Source organism: Acanthopagrus latus, chromosome 16 (assembly GCF_904848185.1).
Source record: "Acanthopagrus latus isolate v.2019 chromosome 16, fAcaLat1.1, whole genome shotgun sequence".
Taxonomy (NCBI): domain Eukaryota; kingdom Metazoa; phylum Chordata; class Actinopteri; order Spariformes; family Sparidae; genus Acanthopagrus; species Acanthopagrus latus.
Genome location: NC_051054.1, coordinates 17,482,587 through 17,510,002, shown reverse-complemented (window position 1 = coordinate 17,510,002; position 27,416 = coordinate 17,482,587). Strand labels below are relative to the sequence as shown.

General features: G+C 41.5%; 3 protein-coding genes and 1 long non-coding RNA gene across 6 annotated transcripts; 2 read left to right on the top strand and 2 right to left on the bottom strand.

Moving 5' to 3' along the window:
- The first annotated feature begins 818 nt into the window (after positions 1 to 818).
- On the top strand, positions 819 to 14,281 carry lck (LCK proto-oncogene, Src family tyrosine kinase). Its single transcript, XM_037125552.1, has 13 exons — positions 819 to 998; positions 2,560 to 2,672; positions 3,271 to 3,334; positions 4,124 to 4,214; positions 5,448 to 5,546; positions 5,694 to 5,797; positions 6,176 to 6,325; positions 6,417 to 6,569; positions 8,664 to 8,843; positions 11,103 to 11,179; positions 12,948 to 13,101; positions 13,296 to 13,427; positions 13,714 to 14,281. The coding sequence occupies exons 2-13, from the start codon at positions 2,565 to 2,567 to the stop codon at positions 13,908 to 13,910; spliced, it is 1,509 nt and encodes a 502-aa protein (XP_036981447.1). The 5' UTR covers positions 819 to 998; positions 2,560 to 2,564; the 3' UTR covers positions 13,911 to 14,281.
- LOC119034494 lies at positions 8,680 to 16,123 on the bottom strand. 2 transcript variants are annotated; one of them, XR_005079574.1, is made up of 3 exons: positions 15,776 to 16,123; positions 13,703 to 13,911; positions 8,680 to 8,814 (listed from the first exon to the last, which is right to left on the bottom strand). It is a non-coding gene; the product is annotated as an uncharacterized LOC119034494 (long non-coding RNA). The 2 variants fall into 2 exon arrangements; XR_005079575.1 differs by lacking the exon at positions 15,776 to 16,123 and adding an exon at positions 15,432 to 15,556.
- LOC119034492 (probable histone deacetylase 1-B) lies at positions 15,418 to 19,870 on the top strand. Of its 2 annotated transcripts, none has more exons than XM_037125555.1 (14): positions 15,418 to 15,572; positions 16,301 to 16,413; positions 16,507 to 16,624; positions 16,707 to 16,781; positions 16,867 to 17,005; positions 17,160 to 17,301; positions 17,384 to 17,476; positions 17,569 to 17,677; positions 17,790 to 17,930; positions 18,358 to 18,466; positions 18,714 to 18,844; positions 18,930 to 19,082; positions 19,240 to 19,291; positions 19,384 to 19,870. In XM_037125555.1, the coding sequence occupies exons 1-14, from the start codon at positions 15,521 to 15,523 to the stop codon at positions 19,409 to 19,411; spliced, it is 1,455 nt and encodes a 484-aa protein (XP_036981450.1). In that variant the 5' UTR covers positions 15,418 to 15,520; the 3' UTR covers positions 19,412 to 19,870. The 2 variants fall into 2 exon arrangements, with proteins under 2 accessions (XP_036981450.1, XP_036981449.1); XM_037125554.1 differs by having other exon boundaries at positions 18,930 to 19,100.
- A 574-nt stretch (positions 19,871 to 20,444) lies between these two features.
- tmem54a (transmembrane protein 54a) lies at positions 20,445 to 27,149 on the bottom strand. Its single transcript, XM_037125556.1, has 6 exons — positions 26,837 to 27,149; positions 25,433 to 25,629; positions 24,610 to 24,669; positions 24,106 to 24,294; positions 23,879 to 24,016; positions 20,445 to 20,822 (listed from the first exon to the last, which is right to left on the bottom strand). Exons 1-6 carry the CDS (start codon positions 26,847 to 26,849, stop codon positions 20,685 to 20,687), a joined length of 735 nt encoding a protein of 244 aa, XP_036981451.1. The 5' UTR covers positions 26,850 to 27,149; the 3' UTR covers positions 20,445 to 20,684.
- Positions 27,150 to 27,416: the final 267 nt, after the last annotated feature.

Below are 27,416 nucleotides of genomic sequence, written 5' to 3'. Positions count from 1 at the left end.
AAGTCATATAAAGTAAATCTGATATGCAATGTACTTAGCACCAAAAGTACAATTAAAGGTAAATTAAGTGTACATTTAGATGTATTTATAAACTGTATTCTTGGCATTGACTTAGCCTTATAGATGTTTTCAGTAACGGCGTAATCAGTGATGGTGTTATCAGATCTGATCGTCAGCATTTTTCTGATTACTGGAATCAGCTTTTTTTTTTTTTTTTTTTGATCTGACGGGAGATAAAAAATTTTTTCAAATGGGCTGCTTTGGCTCTGATGCAGCACGTAATCTGCAAAGCAGACTAAGTTTATCAACTTAATGTAGTGCAGTAAAAAGTACAACACTTGCCTCCAAATGTGCTGGAATGGAAGTATGAAGTGGCAGAAAATTTAAATAGTGCCTCAAAGTACCTGAAAGTTGTACTTAAGCACAGAACCTGAGTACATGTAATTAGTTACATTCCATCACTGCTTCTGGATAACCCTGGCCCGCCACCTCAACCCTGACGGTGTTCCTCACCTTTAAATGTCACAGACTAACAACTGTTACACACAAGAGCAGCTCGAACATACACAAACACAACCCCACCAGTGTCTCCTGCCCTCCTTGTCTAACTGTATTGGAACATTTACATCTTCGGGAGAGGCGCCGTCCTGACCCGTTAACCATGGAGCCCATGACGTTCCCCTTGCTCTGCGCACACACAGCTGCATGGTAAAGCACCTGTTAGAAGCCTGCAGAGCAACCCCTCAACCTTTCAACGACAGGAAGTTCTCTGGGCTGCTCTCCTCCACTCCTCTGCGCTCTGCGTTTGCGTGTGTGTGAACAGACACATATCAGCAATAAGAGAAGCGGATGATGACATCTTCACACCCAGGCTCCGGTGGTGAAAAACTCAAATACTGCTAACAAACGCAAGCACTTTTAAATGCAGAATATCTCTATGGCGGTGCTTGAAATCTGATATTACTGGACGCTTGAAGAGAAAACTCATACTTCAAGAGGTAGGTTTCAAACTCGTGATTTGATCGGTGTTACATTGTTAAAAATGGAGAAAGAAAAGACTGTGATAGCGGTAGATAAGACTATCATATTTGTTACATAAAATACATTACGTAAAGCAGAGGGGTTGATTAGAGTAGACCAAAGGATTGATCTTTCGACATTTTTGTGAAATACATTGTACTTTGAAAGCTGACATAACGAGCAGGATATGCCCACACCCAGAAGTGATGGCCAATTGCCAAAAATACATATTTTTCTTTGATATGATCTAATATAAAAACTAGCAAATTAACATAACTTCAGGTACTGGTTGTGTCATCGTCACCTTTGTTAAAAAAAACATTATTATAATTATTAATCAAGATGTGAAGTACAAAATTGGAAAGTCAAACCTCAAATTGTGATGAAATTGATACAACAGCAAAAAATAAATAAATAAATAAATACACATAAAAGTCTTTTTTGTGTAAATGTTTCTTGTTTTGTTGGGTTCAGATGTCTTTTGAAAACATTTAGTTTTAGCCCACAAGCTTCTCGAACATTAACTTATTTTCTCAATACCCATAATACTTTGCAAACAGTGACAATCTTCGTTATTTGTTTGGAATGGCCTTCAAGCTGCAGATCACAAAAAGGAGAGGGTAGCCCCTCAGTGGAAAATGCTGACTTTGTTTGTGTGACTCCCTGAGTGCTCACTTGCAGGCGTAGGAGTGCTGATCATTCCAAAAGAACTTCTGGTGATCCTCCGCTGATTTGCTCCTCGGGTCTCAGTACAGTGGTGTGTTGTTGCTGCCGGGTCAGGCCTCCTCAGTTTTTTCTCATGGCTCTGCGCCCTTGGGACAGACGACTGCTGCGATTAGCCCACTGACCCTGTTCCATGAGTGGCCCAATGGGAGCCAAGTGATCTTGAGAAAACCAGTTCGTACAGGGCACCAGTGCAAAACACAGTGTGGAGCACGTGCAGACGTTGGATTATTCAAGATTAGTCTTTGTGGACTTTGGTAAAGCCTGATATTCAAGTCTCAGTTAGAATTCGAACATGTAACCACCTGAGTATTGCGACACTGAAAGTTGTGGAAACAAGGTAGTCGTTTGTTGCAGGTCAGCATGTGATTTTATATTAGGGTTCTGTAAATGTTTATACAGTGTCAAAAAAAGGAAGCTTATTATTATTATTCGGCTCTAAGTTTCCAGCTCCATTCACCGTAAAGCCTCCATTTTGAGGCGAGGCCCTCCGGCACATCCGATTCAAGCAGTTATCTGAAATGAAAACATTTTCTTGAAGCGTCCTTCGCCCGCAAACCTTAAAATGCAACCATGAAATCTAAAAATGATTTGTGGAAAATAACATTATTTTGCTAAGAGTATTAGCTTGTTCTTTGATAAAAATTGCCTTTGGATTGGTATGGGAGACATTTGTTTGTCGGTCAAAAATAAAACACTTCTGATAGAGAATTATTTGCAATAAAAAAAAATAAGCAATTGTCTTTTTTTTTTTTTTAAACACTCCAATTCATATTCTCGACCTTTTAAAAGACAGCTTGAACCTCTAAATTGCAGGAAAGATGGGATGTAACTGCAGTTCGGACTACTCAGACAGCGAGTGGATCGAGAACTTGGATGAAATCTGTGAACACTGCAACTGTCCCATAGCTCCTCAGTCATGCAATCCAGTGAGTGTCTACACACATTTTCTATATGACGTGTTTTGGGTTTTTTTTTTTTTTGTTTAACAGGGGCAGCACGTTTTACCTTGTGGTGTGTTAATGACATTGACATGGGTGGGTTTTGGTTGTTTGTGTGGTTGAATGTGAGTGACCCCACTATAAAAATATACACAAGGAAATACGCAAGGTGTTTTCAGTTAAGTGAGAGGGTGTGCGCACATTTCCCACAATTCATTTCAATTTGTGTGAATTAGGTAAACATAACTGAGAAAAATATAAAGTAAAATCCGCTATTAATCCAGAAAAGTTTCACAACATCCATGATTGCAAGGGAAGCTGTCTTTTGTTTGTGTCTGATTAAATGGCAGGGCAATTACTCTCTCAGTGTTGTTTGTTTCCTCTCCATGAGTTAGATGACCCATTAGATTAGAAATGAAGGAGAAAACCACCTGTGTGTGCCACAATACATCGAGACACTTCGTCTGGGAGAAAACTGTTGATGGTTTTAGCGACGAGATCTGTGCAATAGAGCAGAAATGCACATAGCTTTCATTTTTCCACGGAAAGTTGAATTCTGGGTCTACTCTTGTTTTTCCCTCACCAGTACACAGACCAGCTGATTCCCTTTCAGCCATCAAACCATTCGCCCCCCACATCTCCTTTACCAGGTGAGACAGTGTATTTTCCGTCATGTGTTTGTGCGTGTGCCTCTCGTACAATACAATTATTCGAGTCCAGTTCCACGCAGAGCTTTAAGATTTTCTGGAAGGTATTATTGAATATATAGAGAAATTATATTACAAAAACTGAAAGACATTTTCAAATGCTTTTGATTTTGTCCTTTACACCAAAATCAAATTAATGTGTATTTATGTGTAAGTATGTTTTACATCACCATGTATTGTCTGTTTCAAATCTTTTAACTTCTCACCCCTTAAATTTTGTGTAAGCCTTTTCTATTTTACCCACACAGCGTTTTCCCTTTTTCCCACCAATTTCCTGGAAACATTTCCGTTTATTGCTTTCACTGTATCCCCCGGTGTCTCATATCAGTCTGTGGTTGTAGTATTATATTTCAATCTTGAAGTTAAAAAAGCTAATCACTGTATGCTGGAATTCTTTGTAGCTTGTACTTGGAAACAAAGTACATCAGTAATCATGGAAATCAAAGGAAAACAATTTGATGCAAATGTCTTTAAAAGCAAATTAAACTGGGAATGTCTATTTGTCACACAAGAAAAGTGCGACGTTGGGGAAAACACAGTATTATACATTAGTATGTTGTTGGAGAGTCACGAGTTTCTGATTCTGTACGCCTCACGTCCAGCCACCTGATCAAAATGATCTAACCATCACAAACTCTCTCCATTTACCATGCTTGGCAAAAGTGATTTGTCAAAATATGAATACATAGTTAGAAGGAATTTTAACTCAAGCATACAATATTCCTCTTGCAGACAACCTCGTGGTGGCCATTTACAGTTATGAACCCAACCATGATGGTGACCTGGGCTTTGAGAAGGGAGACAAACTCAAGATCATCAACAAGTAAGCTGCTGATTTATATAGAGTAAACCATGGTTAAAAAAAAGAAAAAAAAAGAAAAAAATCATTTTACATAATGTTTTCAGACCAACCATAACACCTGAAAGTTACTCTAAGTGTGTAGGACCGCTACATACACAGCAAGATAACCCCCTGTGCATGCTTGCCAGTTATGTTAGCTATCATTTACCGCTCCAAGAATCGAACCTGAGTCTTCACGGAGGCCTCGCAGCCTAAGGCACAGATCATGTCATCACCTTTCTGAGTGGGGTCTTACTGAATGTTAACTCCCTCCTGCTCTCGCCCCATGTTCCCTGCCTCTATACTCCTGTAACACACAAATACACCTAAATACAGGAAAAAAAGGTACATGTTGTGCTGACAGTACAGATCTGCAGGGCTAATTGTTTAGCTCTAAAACACTTTGGTAAGGCACTATGAAGAAAAATGCAACTATCTTTTTTTTTCTTATTCTAATTTTCAATAAATCAAAAGTTAGTCTAGAAATGTGAAAAAGCTTAGGAGGAATGATTTGTTTGGTTTTATTTGAACTACAAGATCATGTCTTTTGTTCATGTTTGTGTTTTGTTTATGTTTTCACAAGGTAATCTCAGTATAAATTTAGGTAAAAAAAATCTGTGTTCCTTGGGCATAAAACAATAAATATTATAAACATTTACTGTGTCTCACCCTCATCATCTTTTGTCCAAAGGGGGCCACCAGAATCAACCAAAAATGATTTTTTTCCCCCCTTGTAGTAGCTTTAATGGTGCAGTATGAATTTATATTTGAGACATTCAAAAACCAATTAAAAATGGTGTGAAAAAATGCAACTTTTGATGTTATGGTGTTGATATATTGTGTGGCAGAGATATCCACTGAAGTTAGCATGCAATCCAGTTAGCCTCGTCCCATCCCAGTCCAAAACTTGTGTGCTGGCCGTGTAAACACCAATATTCACCCGGTGCTCTGAGCTCCCAGTCTAGACCACCAAATGCAGTGGTAAACTAGCCAAATAGAGTTATCAGCAGCTACTCTGATGATATGCTGACCTCAAGTTGTTTTTGATAATTGAAAATTGTTAGCGGCCAATTCTTACATATCCTTTAATCAAAGTGAAAGAATTTAGTGCTCTACACACTTGGTGCGACAATCATTTTCTTTACAAAGACTCCTTTTGCCTGAAGGGGCTGACTGAAACTGTGCTCATGTACTGCTGTCTCTTTTAACACCCAGGGAGGATCCTGAGTGGTATCTGGCAGAGTCTCTCACCACAGGCCAGCAAGGCTACATCCCATACAACTTTGTTGCAATGACCACAGTGGAGACTGAACCGTACGTCATACAGGAAACATAACGATACCGCTCTCAGCACCATGTGACTTAACCTATACACCATCTCACAAAATTCATGCTGTGTCCCAGAGTGGAAAGGAAGTGGTTAGCTCAAAGCATGAAGCATGTTGTGTGTTTGTGCTGCAGGTGGTTCTTTAAGAACATCTCTAGAAACGAAGCCATGAGGCTCCTCCTGGCTCCCGGGAATACGCTGGGCTCCTTCCTGATTCGAGAGAGTGAGACGACCCCAGGTGATTGACTCCTACCCAATCTACACATACTCTGTTTCACAAGGTTGTTTATCAGCAGTATACACAAGTATGGTCTATCACATTTGCTTAAAGGTCCTTCCTATAGCATTTCATAGAATCATACAAGTGAGATAATACTTGAGAAAATGACTTGGAACCTCAATTTTTCGTTCTTGTTATTACTGGCAGCGTTTCTAAAATATGAACCATTCGGTTAGCTGCAGAATGAAATAAGTGTTAAGTCTGATTGAGTTTCCTCCTGTGCTACCGAAATATAATTAGAAATGTATCTTTAAACAATGTTAAAATGCTACACAAATGATTTTATGTGAAATATGAAATCTTCTCACACTCGATCATGCTTCCTCTTTTTCTCAGGCTCATACTCCTTATCGATCAGGGACTTGGACCACAACACCGGCGAGGGAGTCAAGCACTACAGAATCCGCAACATGGACAACGGCGGCTTCTACATCACAGCCAAGATATCCTTTAACTCGCTGAAGGAGCTAGTCCAGCATCACTCACGTGCGTGCAGCCTCTCGAGGGGATTAATCGAGCTTAATGGGTTGGTCTTTACCTGAGCAATTTCAAACATGTCTCCTCACTCACCATCCAGGTGATGCAGATGGGCTGTGCACAAAGCTGATGAAGCCGTGTCAGTCTAGGGCGCCGCAGAAGCCCTGGTGGCAGGACGAGTGGGAGATTCCCAGAGAGTCCCTGAAGCTGGAGCGCAGGCTCGGAGCGGGACAGTTTGGAGAGGTCTGGATGGGTGAGTGACAGGTCATGATTTCTGGAAAGAGTATTTCATTTTGAGTGCCACAAACTGACTCTCATCTTTTTCCATAATTTTGAAGAGAAGGCAGATATCTCTAGGTGCACTCGATTTTGGGTTGAATAGCCCCTTTAAGTTCAATCACTTAAGTGTTCATTTTGTCCATTTTGTACAACCGTTTTGCAAAAATACATCACATGTACAAAGCCCAGTTGCTCAGTTGTCAAGCTGTGGGTTTGAATGTGTGTCTGCTAGCAAGCCATTTGCCAGGGGATTTTTTCTGCAGTGTATGCAGAACAGTTTCCTCCACGCAGCCTTAATTGTAGGCTTGTATAGCTGGTTAACTGGAGAATGATGTGAGGTTTTATCCCTGCACAGCAACACTAGAACTATTTGAACCTTCCTTTAAAATGAGCTCCCGAATCAGAGGAATTGTCTCTTTACAATAGTTGCATGAACGTCTGTTGTCATAGTGGAATATTGAGGTAAACAAGAAGGGAAAATGTTTTGTTTAGAAGGTTATCCACTGAAATAATCCGAACCACAACCCTCTTACTGTTTTCCATCCACATTTGCCAGCACAATTCAGCATGCCAAACAAACCACTGTATTAGAGCTAAACATTGCCAACCATGGAGCTCTATGTCCTCATTTCACAGCCACTTTTATTTACAGTATCTCCTTGCATGTAGCCTGGGCACTGCATTTGTTTCTTTGTCCTCGTCCAAACACTGGACGCACTTGAATAATGGGAGTGTCTGTCATTTAACTCTGTAGTGTTTACTCTTGTCAGATAACGTGAAAATATGTGACAACCATATTTCATATCGAGAAGATTTCCATAGTAGATAAAAGACATGGAGACTCCGTGCTTTGAATAGTGATCATAATTTGTTTCCAGTATAGCTAACCCTCGCGCATGGTGTGAGATGTTCACAGGGTTTTAAGGCTGAAGAAGAAACCTGATACAGGAGTGTTAATGTACCGGAGCTGGAATGAGATCGTGTTTGCATGAGAGTCATATGGATCTTTGTTAGTTTAGCACAAATTTAGTCACAACTTATGATCCTTACAAGCTGAGATGGGCATTTTCCTGGTGTACTTTTACATCAAACGCAGTGTATTTAACCATGTACACAAAACATTTTAATCCTGCTCACAGGATGGCTCTATTTGGTATGTATCTCAGTTGGTCCACTGTTTTAGTCCCGACTGAAGTAACTTCCTTACTGATGAGGCCTACTGACTTTCTTTTCTAGCAACAACACAAAGCTGCAAAGGTGTAGTAAATCAACTCAACAATCAATTGGTGGATTGCTTTTAAAATTGGTATAGATATTCATGGTCCCCAGAGGATGAATCCCAATTACTTTCTGAGTCCTCTGCCTGTTTGTTTAGCATAACCAGAAGGTCTTTGTTTTCATACATCTAATAAAATATCTCAACATCTACTTGATGAACTGGCACAAAATTGGTACAAATATTCAATAAATCCTACCGACTTCAGTGATTCCCCAGCACTTCCTCTAGCATCATCCTGAGGTTGATTGTGGTTTTGCAGCAAAATTTCTCAACAACTCTTGACCCATTTCCTGTCAAGATGAAATGCCAAAACAAACGGCAACTCATGCAACTCAATGACAAGCATCATTTTTTTTAATCAATCAGTGCAGAGGTGATGTGAAGTGCACATATGAATTGACATTTTTCAAAACTTATGTCAAATTTGTTGGGCAATTTGATTCCCATCACCACAAAAGAGACTAAACAAGTGGTGTTCATGTTGCATTCTACCCTCAAGTCCCTCTAATCTTACGTAATTATAATAATTGTGTAAATCCATTTTCCTTTATCAACATTACCAAGTGATTATTCAGATTAGTCCAATTCTTTGGTTTACGACTAAGTTTGGTGCTACTCAGCAAATGTTAGCATGCTTACACGCTAAGCTAAATGGCAGCATGGTCCAGTATACCTCAGCATGTGAGCACTGTAATCATGCATGCAAGCATACTGATGTTAGCCTCGAAGGTGCAGTATGTGAGAATTTGCCTTTCAGTAACCCAGTGATGTTCACATGTACATTTCCAGGTGTCTACAACAATGACCGGAAGGTGGCAATTAAAAACCTGAAGATGGGTACAATGTCAGTGGAAGCCTTCCTGGCAGAGGCGAACATGATGAAGAACTTGCAGCATCCACGCCTCGTCCGCCTCTTTGCTGTCGTCACCCAGGAGCCAATCTATATCGTCACGGAGTACATGGAAAATGGTGAGTAGAAATACCCCGTCTCGTTACAGTTTTTAGTAATCACGCCAACCATTTAGAGGAGATTCCAGATATCACTGAAAGCATCAAAAGAAAATAAACATCATGTCCCACGGTGTTTCCCTGAAAGTTATGCTTAATTGGACATGAATTAAAAAGATTCGCTCGAGTGATCTCACCAGTTTGTTCCAGTTCAGTTTAGTCATCTAAATATGTCTAAGCATGTCTGCAGTGATCATTTCCTTAATCTCCCGCTCCGTTACGCTGAACACCAAAGATGGTATCATCAGGGCGAGCTCTGTGCCCAGAGCAAAGACAAAGAAAACCGTTTGTAGTCAGGATCAAACACGTTGATCCGTTATCGGACTCTGGGTGCCAAAAGCGCATGCTGAAACAAAAGGCTAAGCTGCCCAATGTGTTTCACCCTGTTATATGAGTCATAGTGTTACTACACTTTAGTGACTTTGTTGAATGAGCTTTTTGATCACAGCTGCCTTCTTATTTGTTTGTATTTGATAAACGATATGAGATTTTAAGCGAATCGAGCTGTGCGAGCAAACTCAAATAAGGCAGATTAAGCCGTAAGCCTTGCCAGCCAAAGCATGCTGCTCTGCTCTGCTCTGCTCCACTGAAGTGGCCCACCTTCTGATAGGCTATTTTCAGCTTCTCCTCATGAGCCCCTTGTATTCGCCGCTCTGTGCTAAAAGTCTCAAAGCAAACATGAACTCTCACTTCTTTTCCCAAGACCCTCCAGACAGGTTACTGTTGTTTACCCGCAGAGGGGAAGTCTCTCCTGGCCCGTCTGGGACGAGGGGGTGTTAAAAGAGGAGAGGGTGAATCACAAGGTTATTGTTCAGCCCTGATGAGACCTGGCTACCTTCCAAAGTAAGCGCTGGGCACATGCATCCACAGAAACTGGAAAACACATGGACAGAAATATCAGTTGTGGTAGTAAACCGGCTTCCACAGTGGCAGTCTGTTCAGCATCCCTCCACTGCTTCTTCATAGTTTCCCCGGCCTTACTAGATAACAAAATACACGTGGAATTACTGTGAATCACAAATGTGAGTAGTAAAATGGCAGCCAAATGGAAGTGATGCAATACAGGTCTCGCTTTAAGCCCAAACGTTGCTGTTGTTCTTTCTCACTGGGAGGAACAATAACAAAATGCATGGAGAGATGCTGTCACAAACACAGCAGCTGCCTTACAGCTGAATTGAATGGAGTGCCTTTGTACAATCTTGTATGTGTGGCCTGTAAACCACCAGCAATGGCGCTACATGAAGCTGCCTCTTTGTCTGGGATCTACGTGTGGACAGGACACAATCGTCGTCTCTGTTGTCAAGAGAAAGGATGGCTCAGAGTTCCCGTCTTTTCAATTTGTCCCCTTTTTTTTTTATTATCGAAGACAACAAAGATGGAAAATAACAGGCGTGTCATCCCAGCTTCCCTTTGTGACCTTGACAAAGAGTCGTCCTCTGGCTCTCAGACTTCAAAAGCAGTCTTCCGGACTTAAGCAGAGGAGCATAGGCCTCCTCTTTCCTGGCACAGTCATTCCTCTTAAAGTATTTCCTTTGGTTTGACTTGGCTGGCTGGCGTGCAGAGGTATTGTTCTGCGCTAATCAAACCCAACACAAAGTCAGCTGTCAGAGAGACGATGCATCAACCTGACTGTGTGCACTTCCTCACTGTGTTATGTTCCCTGATTTGGAAAAACTGCTATTCTGATCCAACTCCATCTATTTATGTCTGTTGGCTATCAGGGCATTGCAATTACTGTTGCTTATATTTGTAGCTTAAAGGTACAATACATAAGAATTGGCCACCTGGAATGCATAGTCCCACCAAATAGAGGAAGCACATCACCAAAGTACTGTATTCTTTTCATATGTCTGTGAGTGTAGCTACTGTTAGCTCGTCAGTTCAACTAGCCTGTCAGATAATCAGGTGAGTGCTGTGAGCCCTGGAGATGTGGGCCGCTGGGAGAATGAGGTTTTCAGGCCTGGGGGTTACTGGTTAGTGCTGTAACGTGACTTAATTCATGAATGTTTTAAACTAACATTCTTACATATTGCACTTGTGACCCTCTGTATGTAGAACCCTCAGATACAGTAATAAACAAGTGCATGCATCTGTAGTAATCAGCACATACTGGTGGCGGTAAGCTAGTTGACCTGTTTTTGTTTCAACCACATGTTGGGGTTGACATAATTAGACCATAAGAATTTCTTTTCTGAAGAGAAATAACTGTCATTTTCACAGGTAGCCTTGTGGATTACCTGAAAACAACGGATGGAAGCAGTTTGCCCATGAACACCCTGATAGACATGGCATCTCAGGCAAGACACCTCTATTTTTTTCTTCTTCTTCTGTGTCTATACTCCTTTCATAACATTTATCAAATTCCCTTTCATTTTCTCTTTCACTTCCTTTTCTCTTGCCGTGATCCTCACAGAAAGCAGTGGCTGCTTCTGTGACAAGGCTTATATTCAACGCTAGTCTTGTCTTGTAACATCAGCAGAGCTGGATGGGTGTGGGTGCATGCCATGCGGCATGTTTTATGTATTCACCAAGGTGCAGGCTCAGCTAAAGCTGCCATAATCAGGACGTGGGTGACAAAACCTGAAACCGAATGCATGTTGGCGATTTTCCGCTTAATTTCTTTGACTTTGTCTTGCCGTGATTGTGTAGTAATAAGTTCATGTTGCAATTATGACATTTTCCAGCCTGATATGACTAATTGGGTCAGATAAGCCAGATGTATATGCATGGGGTTTGAATGGACTGCAAGTTGACATGATAGTTTGACATTTTGTGAAGTATGCTTGTCTCTTATTTTTTCCCTACATAGTGAGATAAGAAGATACAGCTGTCACGTATGGTAATCTAACAGCGACTGGCTCAAGCTTCATTTTTTTGCTAGCTGCAGACATGAAAGTTGTATGATCAATTATCTTCAACAACAAAGTGAATTAACATATTTCCCGAAATGTCAAGCACTAATCATTACCACATCTACTTCTCGAAATGGTACATGTCAGTGGCTATAGGAACTCTGACTTACATGTGTTGTGGGTGTGGGAATGGAAACGCAACCACAGGAAGACAGACTGAAGTTTACCAAGAGAGAATATTCTTCATCCGGAGTGGGCAGATTCTCTGACGCCTTCGAGCTTGGCGCAGGGTTCATACATGGCTTTGTGGTGAACATATTTTACAGAAAGATGCTTTCAGAGTCAGTCGTCGTGCACTGCTAACATTTTCAGTAAAAGTGCTTGGCAGATCACTCTAACCTTTATGTAATGGACCGTACATTTTTTTTTTAACCATTAATGACGTGATGACACCTACAAATTCATCGACTGATTCACACCTTGGTGAGATGAGAGAAAATGAGACTAAAGAGGCGTCAAATCAGATGAATGGGGAGTCATGACAACGGTCATGAAATACAAACTTAGTTTATGAGTTACGAATCGCCCGCATATGTACATCTCACATTTCTGACAAGACCCCCAGGGCCAGTCGGACCTATGTGAGAGATTCTTGTGTCTGAAATGTGCACCACTGACCCAGCAAAACATAAAGAGGTTCATGTTTGAACACACACACTGCACCACCAATCACACAGGTGCTTATTAAGAGTGGGTGGTGGTTTCAGTTGAAATCATCAGGAATTACCTGAAAGGCCTCTCACACCAGCAGCCAAGTGCATGTGTGTGATGAATTTACCCCTGTGGGCTACAAGTGAGGAAATGACTCACATGGCATGATTAAATCAGAAACACAGTCACAGGATAAATCAGCCAGTCTGTCTTACAGTAAGGTAAAAGCAGGACTGCAGCTTTACATATGAGGAAGTAGAGCAGCCACAGCTGTGTACCTGGGTGGAGTATGTGGGTGGAGTGTGGAGGTAAAGGGTATAAGAACTGACCCGAGGAAGTGGTAAACTCCCTGGTTTGGGCATCTTTTTTCGTTTTTATGTCCAACACACACACATATATTACACACAATACCAAGTCATAGGCATGTCACTCACACTTTCCTGCTTGAACACACACACTCACACACCGTAGGGCTTTTCTGATGATGTGCTGTCCCCTGCAGGTGGCTGATGGAATGGCCTTTATTGAGGCTAAAAATTACATCCATCGAGACCTGAGAGCAGCCAACATTCTGGTGTCTCATGAACTCATCTGTAAGATTGCCGACTTTGGACTAGCAAGACTGATTGAGGACAACGAATACACAGCGAGAGAAGGTAACTGAACCTTGTAGAGATTACTCATATGACACATAGCAAATATTATTTGTCTTATTACAGTTACGTTTTTGTTTGAGCATATTTGGCAAGGAAAGACATCAATTGCTTCCCAGTCATTGAAGCATGATGAAAATCTTTGCAGCAGCTCCATCAAGTTTTTATGTTTGTTTTGTCTGCCCCTGTGTTCATAGGTGCAAAGTTCCCCATCAAATGGACTGCCCCAGAAGCTATTAACTATGGCACCTTTTCCATAAAATCAGATGTGTGGTCGTTTGGCATCCTCCTGACTGAAATAGTGACATACGGACGCATTCCTTACCCTGGTAAATACTCATTCAGTGTACTCATACCACTTACGAATTTCAAATAAGTACACCGAGGCACAATTTTGAGGTACTTGTACATTACTGCAATATTTACATGTTCTGCTACTTGATTTTGACACTCACAATTTGGAGGCAAATATTGTACTTTTACCCCACTACTATTATTTATTTGAACATTTCGTAAATGATTCTCTAAAATCAACACATTACAAGTCCAGCATAGATTCTAACTAAAGACATCATATCCATGATCTACTCTCCATGTTACCTACCTGTTGTTCAGGTATGTCCAACCCAGAGGTAATCCAGAACCTGGAGAGGAACTACAGGATGCCGAGGCCGGACAACTGTCCAGAGGGGCTTTACAACATCATGTGCTTGTGCTGGAGGGAAAACCCAGACGACAGGCCCACCTTCGAGTACCTGAGGAGCGTTCTGGAGGACTTCTTCACCGCCACAGAGAGGCAGTACCAGGAATAGCCTTGATGGGGCAGAGAGACATAAAGACATGCAACAAATATACTCAAACTAAAGGCCTATCCTGTGAAAGTGGAGGCTGGATTATATTTTTTTTTGTTTGTTTGTTTGTTACTGAGATTTTGCAAATAAGAGTACTTTGTGTCTGCATACTGAAATGGCCTCTTCGATACAATACAGTCACATGTGGAACCTGAAGCACCCTGTGGAGCCAGCTGGGAACTGTCTGATGTAGCTGAACATGTAGCTGCTCTCCTGGTGCTTATTATTAAGATGTAAATATTGTCAAACTGCTTCCGCCATGTCTTGCCTGTGCAGTTTAACCAGTGTTTTCAAATTGTTCTACCTACAGTAAAAAAAAAAAAAAGTCTTTACATGGTTGTTGTGTGATGTTATACTGAATAAAGCAAAACCCATCACCACTCCCTTAAGCTACGATGAAGCACAATCAGCCCGCATGTACTGTGTGATATGTTTCATAATGTGCAGAAATGCTCAAATAATATGCAATTTTGCAGTACTTGCACTTTTCATGCATAATTTCTTTTTACTTTATCATCTTCATCAAAATATACACCACATTTCAGAGCCAAATATGATGACATGCTATATTTATTTAATGGTTGGATTTACTAAGATACTTTAAGATTCATATTTAAAAACTTAAGAGTTTTATCAAATACAATGCATAACCACAGATTTAACAAGAAAGCCCTATAACTATAAGTAGGTTGAATTATTTCCTCCTTGACAGCTTGGGCATTACTGCATCAGTTATTAAAGGATGTGTTCACCCAAAAATCTAAATTAATTTGAAACCTACATACTCCACAAAGTAATTTTGGAGCGTCACAGGAAAATAGAGTTAGAAGGGGACTTATTTGAAAACATAAAAAAACAACTAGAAAAAAACATGAACAGCTCCTCCAAGGTAATACAAGTCCCCCCAAGCCCAAAGATCCTAAATTGATTTGAAAACTTATTCATACCCTTTTTAAGATGAAATCTCTGCTAGCTGCTACGCTGAAGGCATCAGTACAAACCCTGTCTGAAGTGGGTGCACAAGATCAACAGCGGTATAAAAATAACATCTTTTCAAATCAATTTGGGATCTTGGGGCTTCTGGAGACCTTTACTTTTACGTTATACACCTAGATTTAAAACAAGTTGGGTTTTTTTTCTGGACTACAAGACTTCACCTGACTTTGTTGGCAGGGGGGCAGAGTAGATAGCGTCTGAATTGTCATTTTTTGACGAATTTAACCCTTTAATCAGAAAATATATAATAATGTAATACTACAGGAAACATTTGGCTGCTTAACGTGATGTTTACCATTCTCGGTCTACTTTTGATGATACTCCTAATCTTTTAAGTTAAAGTTTTAAAATTGTGGTTTTGCTATTTAATTAGAATAAACTGAGGCAATGGATTTTCATCGTGTAAAAACAACACAACGTCACAGTCCTCAGTGTGGGGCAGGCCGCAGCGGTGTTGCCCCCTGCTGGAAGCAGCTCACATCACACCTCATTGATTGGACGCGATACAAACTATCCGCCTCTGGTCGCTGTTGTCTCTTGCGGTGTGCGGTGAAAGGCAGCCAAAGAGCACTAAAATGGCGCTTACTTCCCAAGGAACAAAGAAAAAAGTTTGCTACTACTATGACGGTGAGTAGAATTGCACTTCAGTCGGCGGACGCACTATTGAATGAAAAGCGCCACTTTGGGCTCGCAAAAGGTTGCAGCTTATTTCACCTCTTGCTAACCTGGCACGTTAGCTAACCTAGCTAGCTTGAGTAGCAGGCGGCTCTTTTCACAACACAAGAGTCCACACAGAGTATTACTGCCCCGAGAGTATTTGCTCGGCTTACCTAAACGCGCCGGTTTATCTTAAAATACAATTTCATGCGTTTTTCTACCAGATGTTGGCACTTTAACTTGATTAGTTATCGTCACTAGCTTGAGAGCTAACAAAGGGGATACGAGCAGCTACTTCATTGTCACCGCAATTAACGTCAACACTAAGCTAACATTAAAATGGCTCGTCTCGCTCCCTCCCGTGCTCCGTAATTTCGCTCGGAACAGTGTTTTGTTCTACTTCAGTTGCTGCTTGTAACAAAGCGCCACCCTTTAGTCGCAGCTTTGTACTTTTACAGTCCCGTGGAGGCGTTTTGATTTAAACATTTTAGCTGAGAAGTCCGGTTTCGGGATCATAAGTTGTGCGTGAGGATACTGGTGATTTCCTTCGCCACCTTTTCGATGCACGAATCGCTTCCGCACTGAAACATTGTTACGTCAGAGCGTTTACTGTCTGCTCCACATTTAGATCGAATCATTTTGCGAATCTGATGAATAAATGATCCAACGTGGTGTGTTTTTATCTGTTTATATTTCAGGTGATGTTGGAAATTACTACTATGGTCAGGGGCACCCCATGAAGCCTCACCGAATCCGCATGACTCACAACCTGTTGCTCAATTATGGGCTCTACAGAAAGATGGAGATATATGTATGTTGAATTACAGTCATGGTGTGTCTCAGTTAAATTTCCGACCCGTTTCTTGTGTGTCTCAGGCACTAATTTGTCCTTTTTTTGTTTTAGCGTCCACACAAAGCCAGCGGAGAGGAAATGACCAAGTATCACAGCGATGATTACATCAAATTCCTGCGTTCAATCCGACCAGACAACATGTCAGAGTACAGCAAACAGATGCAGAGATGTAAGTTTTGGTCAGAGAGTTGGTTTGTGTGCGAAAAGTTTTGTGTTCAGTGCCTGATTATCTTTCTGCCCTTGCCCTACAGTTAATGTGGGAGAGGACTGTCCAGTGTTTGATGGTTTATTCGAGTTCTGCCAGCTCTCAGGAGGGGGCTCTGTTGGTAAATTTATGCTTTAATCACCCAAATTGTTAAATCTGTTCATTGTAAGAAGGCTGCTAACTGTCACTTCCTCACTGTGCTTCAGCTGGCGCCGTGAAGCTGAACAAACAGCAGACAGACATTGCTATCAACTGGGCTGGAGGCCTGCATCACGCCAAGAAGTCTGAGGCCTCAGGGTTTTGCTATGTCAACGACATCGTACTGGCCATTCTGGAGTTACTGAAGTGAGTACAAAAACCACATCATGTTTTGCTTTGCATGAGTGGATGATACTTATTTTCTTTAGGCACCAACAAATGTATAATTTAGGAATATTTCTGTATACACAAGTGAGATCAAAAAGTTTGAGGACTTAAAGGCACCCTCCCCTCTTTCCAGATACCACCAGAGAGTTCTCTACATAGATATTGACATCCATCATGGGGATGGCGTGGAGGAGGCTTTCTACACCACAGACCGCGTTATGACCGTTTCCTTCCACAAATATGGGGAGTACTTCCCTGGCACAGGCGACCTGAGGGTAAGCCTTGGAAGCTACTTGACAGCTAAAAGTCACATCATCATCAGGAACAGTGAGTTGACATTTGCTTTGTTCTCTGCAGGATATTGGTGCTGGGAAGGGTAAATACTATGCTGTGAATTACCCACTGAGGGATGGGATTGACGATGAGTCATATGAAGCCATATTCAAACCGGTAAGTTAATAAACAAGGACCTTGCAGACTGTGATGATTGGTAGCTTCATGGACAGAAGCATTTGAGTGAGTGAATGTTGTCGTTTGTGTAGATCATGGCCAAAGTGATGGAGATGTACCAGCCCAGTGCAGTGGTCCTGCAGTGTGGAGCTGACTCTCTGTCAGGAGACAGGCTCGGTTGCTTTAACCTCACCATTAAAGGTAAGATAACAAAACATTTCTACCCTGATGGCACAACTATCTTCAGTAAAGTTGAACTAAGAAAAAAGAGAATTTTCTCCTAATGTAATATTTGTACTTGCTGTGTGCTCAGGCCATGCCAAGTGTGTGGAGTACATGAAGAGCTTCAACCTGCCACTGCTGATGCTGGGTGGAGGCGGCTACACCATCCGTAATGTGGCTCGCTGCTGGACGTACGAGACTGCTGTAGCCCTTGATACCTCCATCCCCAACGGTGAGGCGTCATGCCCACAGTGCTGAATATGAATAGCAATGTGAAGATATGTCTTGGCTGTAACAACTTGTTTTTTCATTTCTTTCATACCTTTTCTTAACTTTTTAGAAACAAGTAATTGCATATAGTGCTGCAAGTAACCATTATTTGTATTTGACAATGTGTTTATTTTCTCTGGTCTTTAAAATGTCAGATTCTTTTTTTTATTTCCGAAAGCCCAAGATTACATCCTCAAATATATTGTTTTTTCTTGCACCCAGAGATATTCGGTGTACTGTCATAGAGGGGTAAAGAAAACAGGAAATATTTGCACTTAAGAAGCAGGAGTGAGGGGATTTTGACTGATGGTTTTTGGTAATTTATTTATTAGTTGACAAGTAATTGATTATATAATGACATTGCGTGTAATGTTCATTCAATTCAACAGAGCTCCCATACAATGACTACTTTGAGTACTTTGGACCAGACTTCAAGCTGCACATCAGCCCCTCCAACATGACCAATCAGAACACCAACGATTACCTGGAGAAGATCAAGTGAGTGCACGAAATGGTGCCATTGAATTTTGCTTTGTTTGTCCTGAATCTTTTATTATGGTTGCATAATATATATTTCTCAGCTGCATCCGAGTCATTGTTCAGTAGTTTCAGCACCTTGACTTTTTGTGTTGTGATTAATAGGTAGAGAACTAGGCCATGTTGTAGATACAGGTTCATATCTCAGGTTGTTTATGGTTTCAACTAGTTAGTCATCAATATGTTCACCCTGTGTTTTGCTTTCTAGGCAGCGCCTGTTTGAGAACCTGCGTATGCTGCCCCATGCCCCAGGAGTTCAGATGCAGGCCATCCCTGAGGATGCTGTACAGGAGGACAGTGGAGATGAGGAGGAGGACGACCCTAACAAACGCATCTCCAGTAAGAACCTCTCACACAGTCACAGCTTTCTAGGAACAGTAGAGTTCAATGTTTTAACTTAACCCTGTCCTCTTTTAATGTTCAGTCCGTGCTCATGACAAGAGGATAGCGTGTGAGGAGGAGTTCTCTGACTCGGAGGATGAAGGCGAAGGAGGCCGCAGAAATGCAGCCAGCTTCAAGAAAGTCAAGAGAGCCAAAACTGAAGGAGAGAAAGAGGGAGAAGAAAAGGAGAAGAAAGGTGAGGAGGAAACAAAAGGTATCTATTCATTTTTTTTCTCATTTTCATCTCACTGCTCATGTCATTTCGCAACATAGAGATCTTGTTTTCAGTCAAATCGTCCTATTTAATACAAGGATTTAGTGTTACAATTGCTGTGACTTTTTGTCTTGTTTAGAAGTAAAAGAAGAAGAGAAGGTGCCAGAAGAGGAGAAAATGGACACCTCAAAGTGAGAAAACACAGTACACCTCAATTACAGTGTTGTCCAGGAAGTGGCTTATTGTGAGGGTCAATATTTTCCTCTCTGGGTCCTTCCTATAGGCCTAAGGAGGAGTCCAAGACACCTTGAAGTCCTCAGCAGCCATGCAACTGATCAGGGCGGATCTTTGTGCAACATTTCGTGGATAAACCATCTGTCCAGGCTGCTGCTGTGGACCTCCATGAAGGACTGTACCTTTTTAACGAGACCCCAATCCCTCACAAATCGGACAGGGAACTTTAACATAATTTTCTAGGACACCTTTTCAACCTTGCCGTTTATGGACTGAAGTCAGTCAGTGTTTTTGAGTATTGTTTTTGTATGCTTTCTCATTTTTTTTATCCTTCATCTTTTTATGCTACCACATTTGCTTTTCCCTTGTGGACAACTCTGTAAAATGACTTAGTACACGTATGCTTTTATATATCTGATGGATTTAATTTATTTAAATCAGATATTTTGGCTACTGTTGTCTTTCAGTCCCATGTTTCTCCTGTCTTTGAGTATGTAGTTGAAGCATGTTTATACAATAGAAACTTTTCTGTAATACATTTGTGTCACTGGTCTTGCTTCCATAAGGTCTTCAGCAGTGGTTAAGAGGGTTGTGTATGGACCTGAATACATTTACATGTCAAAGAGTATTAGAGTCTTATATTTTAGAATGTTATTTAGTATGTGCCCTTTAGTGATGCATAGACATTTGTGCAAAATTTTCTGCACTCCTGCCTCACTATATTGAAAATTTACGCACACATTTGTCACACAGACACATTTATCAGGCTTCTTGATTCCGCCGAAATTGGACACAAATGTCCACTAGTTCTCGGTGTAAAACAGGAAGCAAGAAAAATACAATTTGTGTGTGTATATATATTTGTATTCTGAAGATTAAGTAAAAGTGTTCCACATGAGAACTTGCAAATGTCATTTAAATCTGACAGATCCTGGTGTGTGTTGACCCCACTTTCTACACACAGTAGAATCAATGTAGCTTTATTCTGTAAAGTTGAGTTTAAGATAAAATTACAAAACATTATGTCTGGTATGATTAAATTATTAGCCAACATTTTGAAAAGAATTCATTTTAATTTCAACATACAGGTAACAGCTCTTTGTATTTTAAGACGATACCAACATACGCAAACAACATCTGATTATCAAACCAACAGCAGTGTCTTGGAAGAAGAAAATCCTCCTTTTGATACAGACGGAAATGAAACGGCAGTCTCTCTGCTGGCTCAAGTCCTGTGGATGTGTTCTTCAGACATTTAATGTAACAGACGCACTGAAAACAGCCTCGCAGATGAAGTCTTATCTCACTAAGCCCAGCCGTTTGCAACCTATCTCATTAGGTTTAGCTGTGTCAGAGCCATTCACTCTGCTCCACTGCAGTGACAGAGTCCAGCAGTTCATCCTGCTCTGCCTGCTCATCCTGAGCATCACTCTCTGGATCTTGTGCTGGAGGCAATGATTGGATATCAACAGGTCTCTCGATACGCACCTAAAACAAAAACATCAATTAGAATTTCATGAAAGAGATGCTAGCTTGAATTTTGATCCTGAATGCTCCAGCCAGGTTCATGCTAAATACATACATACACACATACTATATATATACACACACACACACACACACACACACACACACACACACACACACACACACAGCTCACAAAAATTAAAGGAGCACTTTAAAGAAACACATTAGATACATCAGATCTCAATATGAAGTTGGATATCTATACAAATAACGACAGGGCAATGTCTTAGGAACAAAAGGATGCCAAGTCTTTTAATGGAAATAAAAGTTTTCAGCCTACAGAGGGCTCAATTGTGTAGACACCCTAAAATCAGAGTGAAATGAAAATGTGGCAGGCTAGTCAATTTTTTCAAAAACTTAATTTCTGCAACTCAAAATGCTTTTCAGTATCTTGTGCCCCCACGAGCTTGTATGCATGCTTGACAACGTCGCGGCATGCTCCTAATGAGACGACGGATGGTGTCTTGTGGCATTTCCTCCCAGATCTGTGTGAGGGCATCCCTGAGCTGTTGTACAGTCTGAGGAGCAACCTGGCGGCGCCTAATGGACCGAAACATAATGTCCCACAGATGTTCTATTGGGTTTAAGTCAGGGGATCGTGAAGGCCATTCAATTGTTTCAATTCCTTCATCCTCCAGTTACTGCCTGCATACTCTTGCCACATGAGGCCGGGCATTGTCGTGCATTAGGAGGAAACCAGGACCTACTGCACCAGCGTAGGGTCTGACAATGGGTTGAAGGATTTCATCTCGATACCTTATGGCAGTCAGAGAACCATTTCCTAGGCAGTAGAGGTCTGTGCGTCCCTCCATGGATATGCCTCCCCAGACTATCACTGACCCACCACCAAACCTGTCATGTTGAACGACGTTGCAGGCAGCATAACGTTCTCCTTGTCTTCTCCAGACTCTTTCACGTCTATCACAGGTGCTCAGGGTGAACCTGCTCTCGTCTGTGAAAAGTACAGGGCGCCAGTGGCGGACTTGCCAATTCTGGTGTTCTTCAGCAAATGCCAGTCGAGCTCCACGGTGCTGGGCAGTGAGCACAGGGCCCACTACAGGACGTCGGGCCCTCAGGCCACCTTCATGAAGTCTGTTCCTGATTGTTTGGGTAGAGACATTCACACCAGTGGCCCTCTGGAGGTCACTCTGTAGGGCACGAGCAGTGCTCAGCCTGTTCCGCCTTGCACAAAGGAGCAGGTATCGGTCTTGCTGATGGCTTGAGGACCTTCTACGGCCCTGTCCAACTCTCTGAGAATAACCACCAGTCTCCTGAAATCTCCATGTTCTGGAGATTGTGCTGGGAGACACATTAAACCTTCTTGCTGCAGCACGTGTGGATGTGCCATCCTGGAGAAGTTGGACAACCTGTGCAACTTCTGTAGGGTTAAGGAATCGCCTCATACTGCCAGTAGAGATAATTACTCAAGCCAAAACCAGCATGAGTGAAAAATCCGCCAAAAAAGATCAAGAGGGAGAAACTTGAAATGACCTCCACATGTAAAACCAGTCCTGTTTTGAGGGTTTTCTAATTGTTGCCACTGTGGTGCACCTGTTGTTGAACACCAATACAGCTGAAAGTGATTAACGATGCCCTCAGCTGCTTAACCAACCAGAAAATTATCAGACAGGTTTAACTGATTTCATGCCAGGCCCAATAAAAAAAGTGTCCCTTTAATTTTTGTGAGCAGTGTAGTATATAGAATATCTTATATGTCTCTCAAGTATACAGTAGCAGTGTTAGATATCTGGACAGCCTGAACTTGTGACTGCCAAATTTCATTGTCAGCTGTTTTACTACATTTGTGTGAGAACTGTGACAAGAATGAAAAGACTTCCTATCAGATAACACATACAATGTACTGTGAATTTCAGTTTGCATATTTTATACACCATATTTAAACATGGTGAAGGTTAAGCCCTTGACCACAATGGTGCCTGTTCATAAAGCCAGCTGGATAAAAACTGCTAGTAATATGAAAAGTATCTTGACTTTTTGTTTTAAATAATAGTTTTATTCTTAATGCAAGGCTTGAAAAACATAACAATTAATATACTTAACACATTTATTTTTTATATACCTTTGTGTTGTCAAATCCAGTGATGGGACATAAACTGAGCCACTGTTAATGACACATGCTTTTTCAGTTTCAAGATCAAGTCGTGACGTGATGCCATGTACACAGACAGCATAAGACAAGAGACACAGTTACCACACTGCTCTATTCAAGTCTTCCTTGTCAGCAGGTCTACACCACTGGTTTCTCTTTGTCTGTATTAAATTCAATGTCACATTGCTATTTGTGAATATATGAAGCCAGGTCAGTTTAACGTTACAACACTGGCTTGATTAAATCATATCATAGTTCTGCTATGGGACTTCTTGTATTAAAATTATATTTTGTAAAAAGGTGCTGATTTGTCCTATAAAAATACACTTCTTTAGCAAATCAAGGTTACAATACAGTGTTCATTTCACTGTTTGGATTATGGATCTTTCAGTTCTGTTTTGAGAGGTTTGAGAAATTCACTTTTGTTCTTTTTGTTTTTGCTCCTTTGAAACCGTGTACATCACTGTCAGACATGTTCAGGTAAGTAGTTTCAAGTCATGTCATGTCATGTCATTATCCGTAACCGCTTATCCCTTTCCATGGGGTTGCGGGATGTTGCTGCTGGAGACAATCCCAGCCTTGTCTCAGGGCGAGGGCAGGGTACTCCCTGCTCATCACAGGGCCCTCACTGAGTGTGGGGTCCAATGTGGGGTTCAGTATCTTGCTCAAGGACACTTCGACATGCAGCTCAGCCCTGCCCGGAGCTGGAGCCAAACCAGCAACCTTCCGATCACTAGTCGCCTGCTCTACCCACTGAGCTACAGCCGCCCTGGTTTCAAGTCATTCAAGCCGAAATTACATGCAATTTATTACAAAGTATGACAAAGCAACTAGTGCTCTACCACACTACAGGCACAAACACAGCATTTGACATATGATCCAGATGTAGTAGAGTCAGTGATCTTACCCTCCTAGCCCGGGATGGCCTCCTCCTGCACGGACAGAGGTAAAGGAAAACAGTACAGACAGCAAAGCAGCGGAAGGAGAACACCGTTTCCATTATGGACATCAAGATGAGAGGCACCCACAGGATGATTGTGGTCCCCTGTCGACAAAACAGAAGGTGAGAAATCTCCATTAATTCAAGTCAAGATCCACACTGCAAGTGGATAAATAATTATATATCCAACTTACATAGATCCGGGTGGGGTCAAAGGGGCATTCATATGTGATGCTGGAAGAGGAGCTGACATCATGCGTGCAGTGTGTTAGCAGGCTCCAGCCTTTGTTCATGATAGCTTTGATCATAGAAACTGACAGGCCCACGGTGGAGGCAACCGCCAGGAGACCTGACAGGAAGCTGAAGACCAGCAAGACCCACTGCTGCAAGCACAACATGACACGAGAATGCTGTTAAATGTAAACTGACAACCCTTAATGTTGTATGCCAAAATATTACCTGCTTTTAAATGTTAAGTAGATGCAAGAGGGAAGTAGTGTGGGAACGTGGAAATCCAAGATGGTTCCGGTATTTGAATGAATTCTGGACGTGCATGTAGTGTTACTTATCATCCACTTCTGTGTCTCTACACACAGGCACTCATTCAGAAAAAACAAAAAAAACAAAGCGCAAGTTCTGACAGGAGAATGGAGGAGAGAGAAGCTGTGTCAGAGCAGAGCGAGGGCAGTAGTATTTACCAGGATCCTGCTTTTCTTGTTTTTCGACAGAACAATGGCCGTTATTCCGCTGACTATTCCCTGAAGGCAAACACAAACACCAAAAAGAAAAAAAAAAAAGGGACAGATGTTTAATTCACAGATAGATAATACACTACATCAGTCAAAATACTGTGACTTGAAGATTAAATATTTACATGTATTGACCTAATTTAATTTTACACTGCGTCATGGTCAAATGAGGAGTTTTCAGCAGCAAACTCTTCTAGGTGAAACCTATAAACCCAAGTTCAAAGGAGATGTGAAACTGTAAAACTATTTAAAAAAAAGCTTGTTTGTGATAGTCAATGATAGTCTTTTCTTGCCCGGCCCTAACTTGTTTGAAACGTGATGCTGGCTTCAAATTCAGAGTAAAAATTAAAATATATAGATAAATAAAATATAGAAACATATAAAAAGTTGAGGAGGCATTAAATATATATTCTACAGTCTTCGCACTGTTTTCTATTGATCTTATGGAGAATGGGAAAAAAAAAGGATTGACAAATGATTACATTCTGTTTGTTTCATTTACATTTTGCACAACATCCCAACATATTTGGAATCAGGGTTTGATGTAAACCGTTTCACATCAGGGCTCCAGGAGACACGAAATCATTTAGCCAATGAAAATACTTTTTTAACAAATATCAACAATGTGTGTACACAGTTGCCTTTGAACAAATGCAGTGCTGTTTACAGTCACTTTCATGATTCGTTAAGAAAGGAAATGTGCTAAATGAAGGCACACCAATGCGACCAGTACGTGACGTTTGCCTGGACATGTGCACGTCCCAACACTTACCACCAAGCCTGCCACAATGGCAATGACATTAGAGATGGCGTACACCATGGTCCGGGCCTGAGTGTGCACGTTGATGTGCCTGAGCACAGCGCCATGCACCAGTGCTCCAAGAAGGAAATTGACATGGCCCACGAGCACGAGCGCCAGCCCAATCTTCATCAGGGCCTTGTTGTCCTTGAGGCTGGCAGAGCATACTCCTAGAGGAAGAAAAAAGATGTTGACCTCATATCCTGGTCAACTTAAGGCACCAAGACCGTTGGCAAAATAAAAGCAATGATAAATAACTAATTTAGTGCATTGTGTGTACAACAGTCCATATGGTCAGCCTAAAGTACATGCCACTCATCCCGCAGGAACCAATTTAGTATCCACAGAGAAATTCTTGCGTGCAGATGTTGCAGATGTATTAAATGTGATCAGTGTGAACCCTGTGTGAGAACTGACTTCACTGCAGTGTTGTGGTTTCAGAAAGGAAGCGGCTGCTAGTTCATGCTTGAGAATAAGTTGATTACCACAATTATCTCCGACCCCTGCAGAGAAGAAGATCTCATCACCTGCATGCTGCAAAGTGCTGCAGCTGCGGTGACACCTCAGAGAGAGGAGGGGGGGGGTTTACGTTACACTGTGTTGTTCCTTTTCCCTGAGTTAAAAAGGTGAAGCACCCACCCGAAGACTATGTGAGCCCCTCCTGAACCAAACGGGACAAAGCTTTGGGTGGGGTGTCTGAACATTCTCGACCACACTTACCAGGCCTTAGGGCATCAGGTAGTAACACACAACTGTGATCTGTGTGACGCCATGTTTTTGGTCATAATATTGTTGGTCTAATGTCTGCTGCCATTCAAGAAGACAGAACTACATGTTGTTGTAATGTTCAGCCCTGAACAAATACTCTATAACATGCGTAGTATTTTCATATTAATGCAATGAATATATATACATCAACTACACAACTTCCTTATTTATCTAACTTTGTTTTTATCTGATGGGGACAGCATGACTCTGATTCTGCTTGGTGATATCTGACTCTCACTTGCTTAGGTTCACTAATAATGATATACCATACAGTATGGGACACATACTAATATACTGTGTCCACAGCTGACCTATGAAAAGGTCAGAGTCATGAGTTCTACCTAAGCCAATAACTACCCAAAAAGTTTTACTTGCATTTTAGTGAAACTCCAAACCAGTTAGACTACACCTGTGTAGGGCTTAACAATTAAATATCATCACTAAATATTAAACACACACACACAAAAAGAGAGATCACAATGAGTTCTGTCGAGAAAACCGCGGAAAAGCCCCGTTAACAACAGCAGACCACGCCTAAAAACTTCAGCACGCAACACGACCGACCACATACCTGTCGCTCCACCGAGGCTCCCATGAGATTCAACTCACCTAGATTCACCATGGTGTATTCTGTTGTCCCCTTCGATCACATTGGCGTTAAAGCGGTATTAAAGTCATTTCTGACAGCTCTCCGCCGACACTTCGCCTTCGATGGGTCGCTGTCTTCTTTCAGCGCCGCTCACCTGCGGACAAACAAGGACCGACTTCCGCCTACCTGTGCGGAGGCGCCGCCCCGCCGCACGCTCACTGTGCGAGAGCGGTGTTTGGGAGGGGAAAGTAGTTTACCTGTCACACATGCAACTCTATCCCCGCTGACTATTGATACTTTGTCAGATGGTTTAATAGCCGCCAACTATTCAATGCATTGATTAATTGTTGCTGCTCTAGACTTAATTGTGAGTAGAGGGGGCCGTTGTTTAGTGACAACTTTAAAGAATTATCTTTATCTTTACTGATGATGTTGTTTCCTTTCCAAATGTATAAACCATTATACAAGTAGTTCACTACATGCCCATAGTTAGATTATTCAGTCCTTTGAGCATGTAAATGTGACCTGATTCCTACATGAAATAAGTTTTTAAAACTGTGTTTTACCAAACAATTCTATTTTTAAAGATCATAATAACAG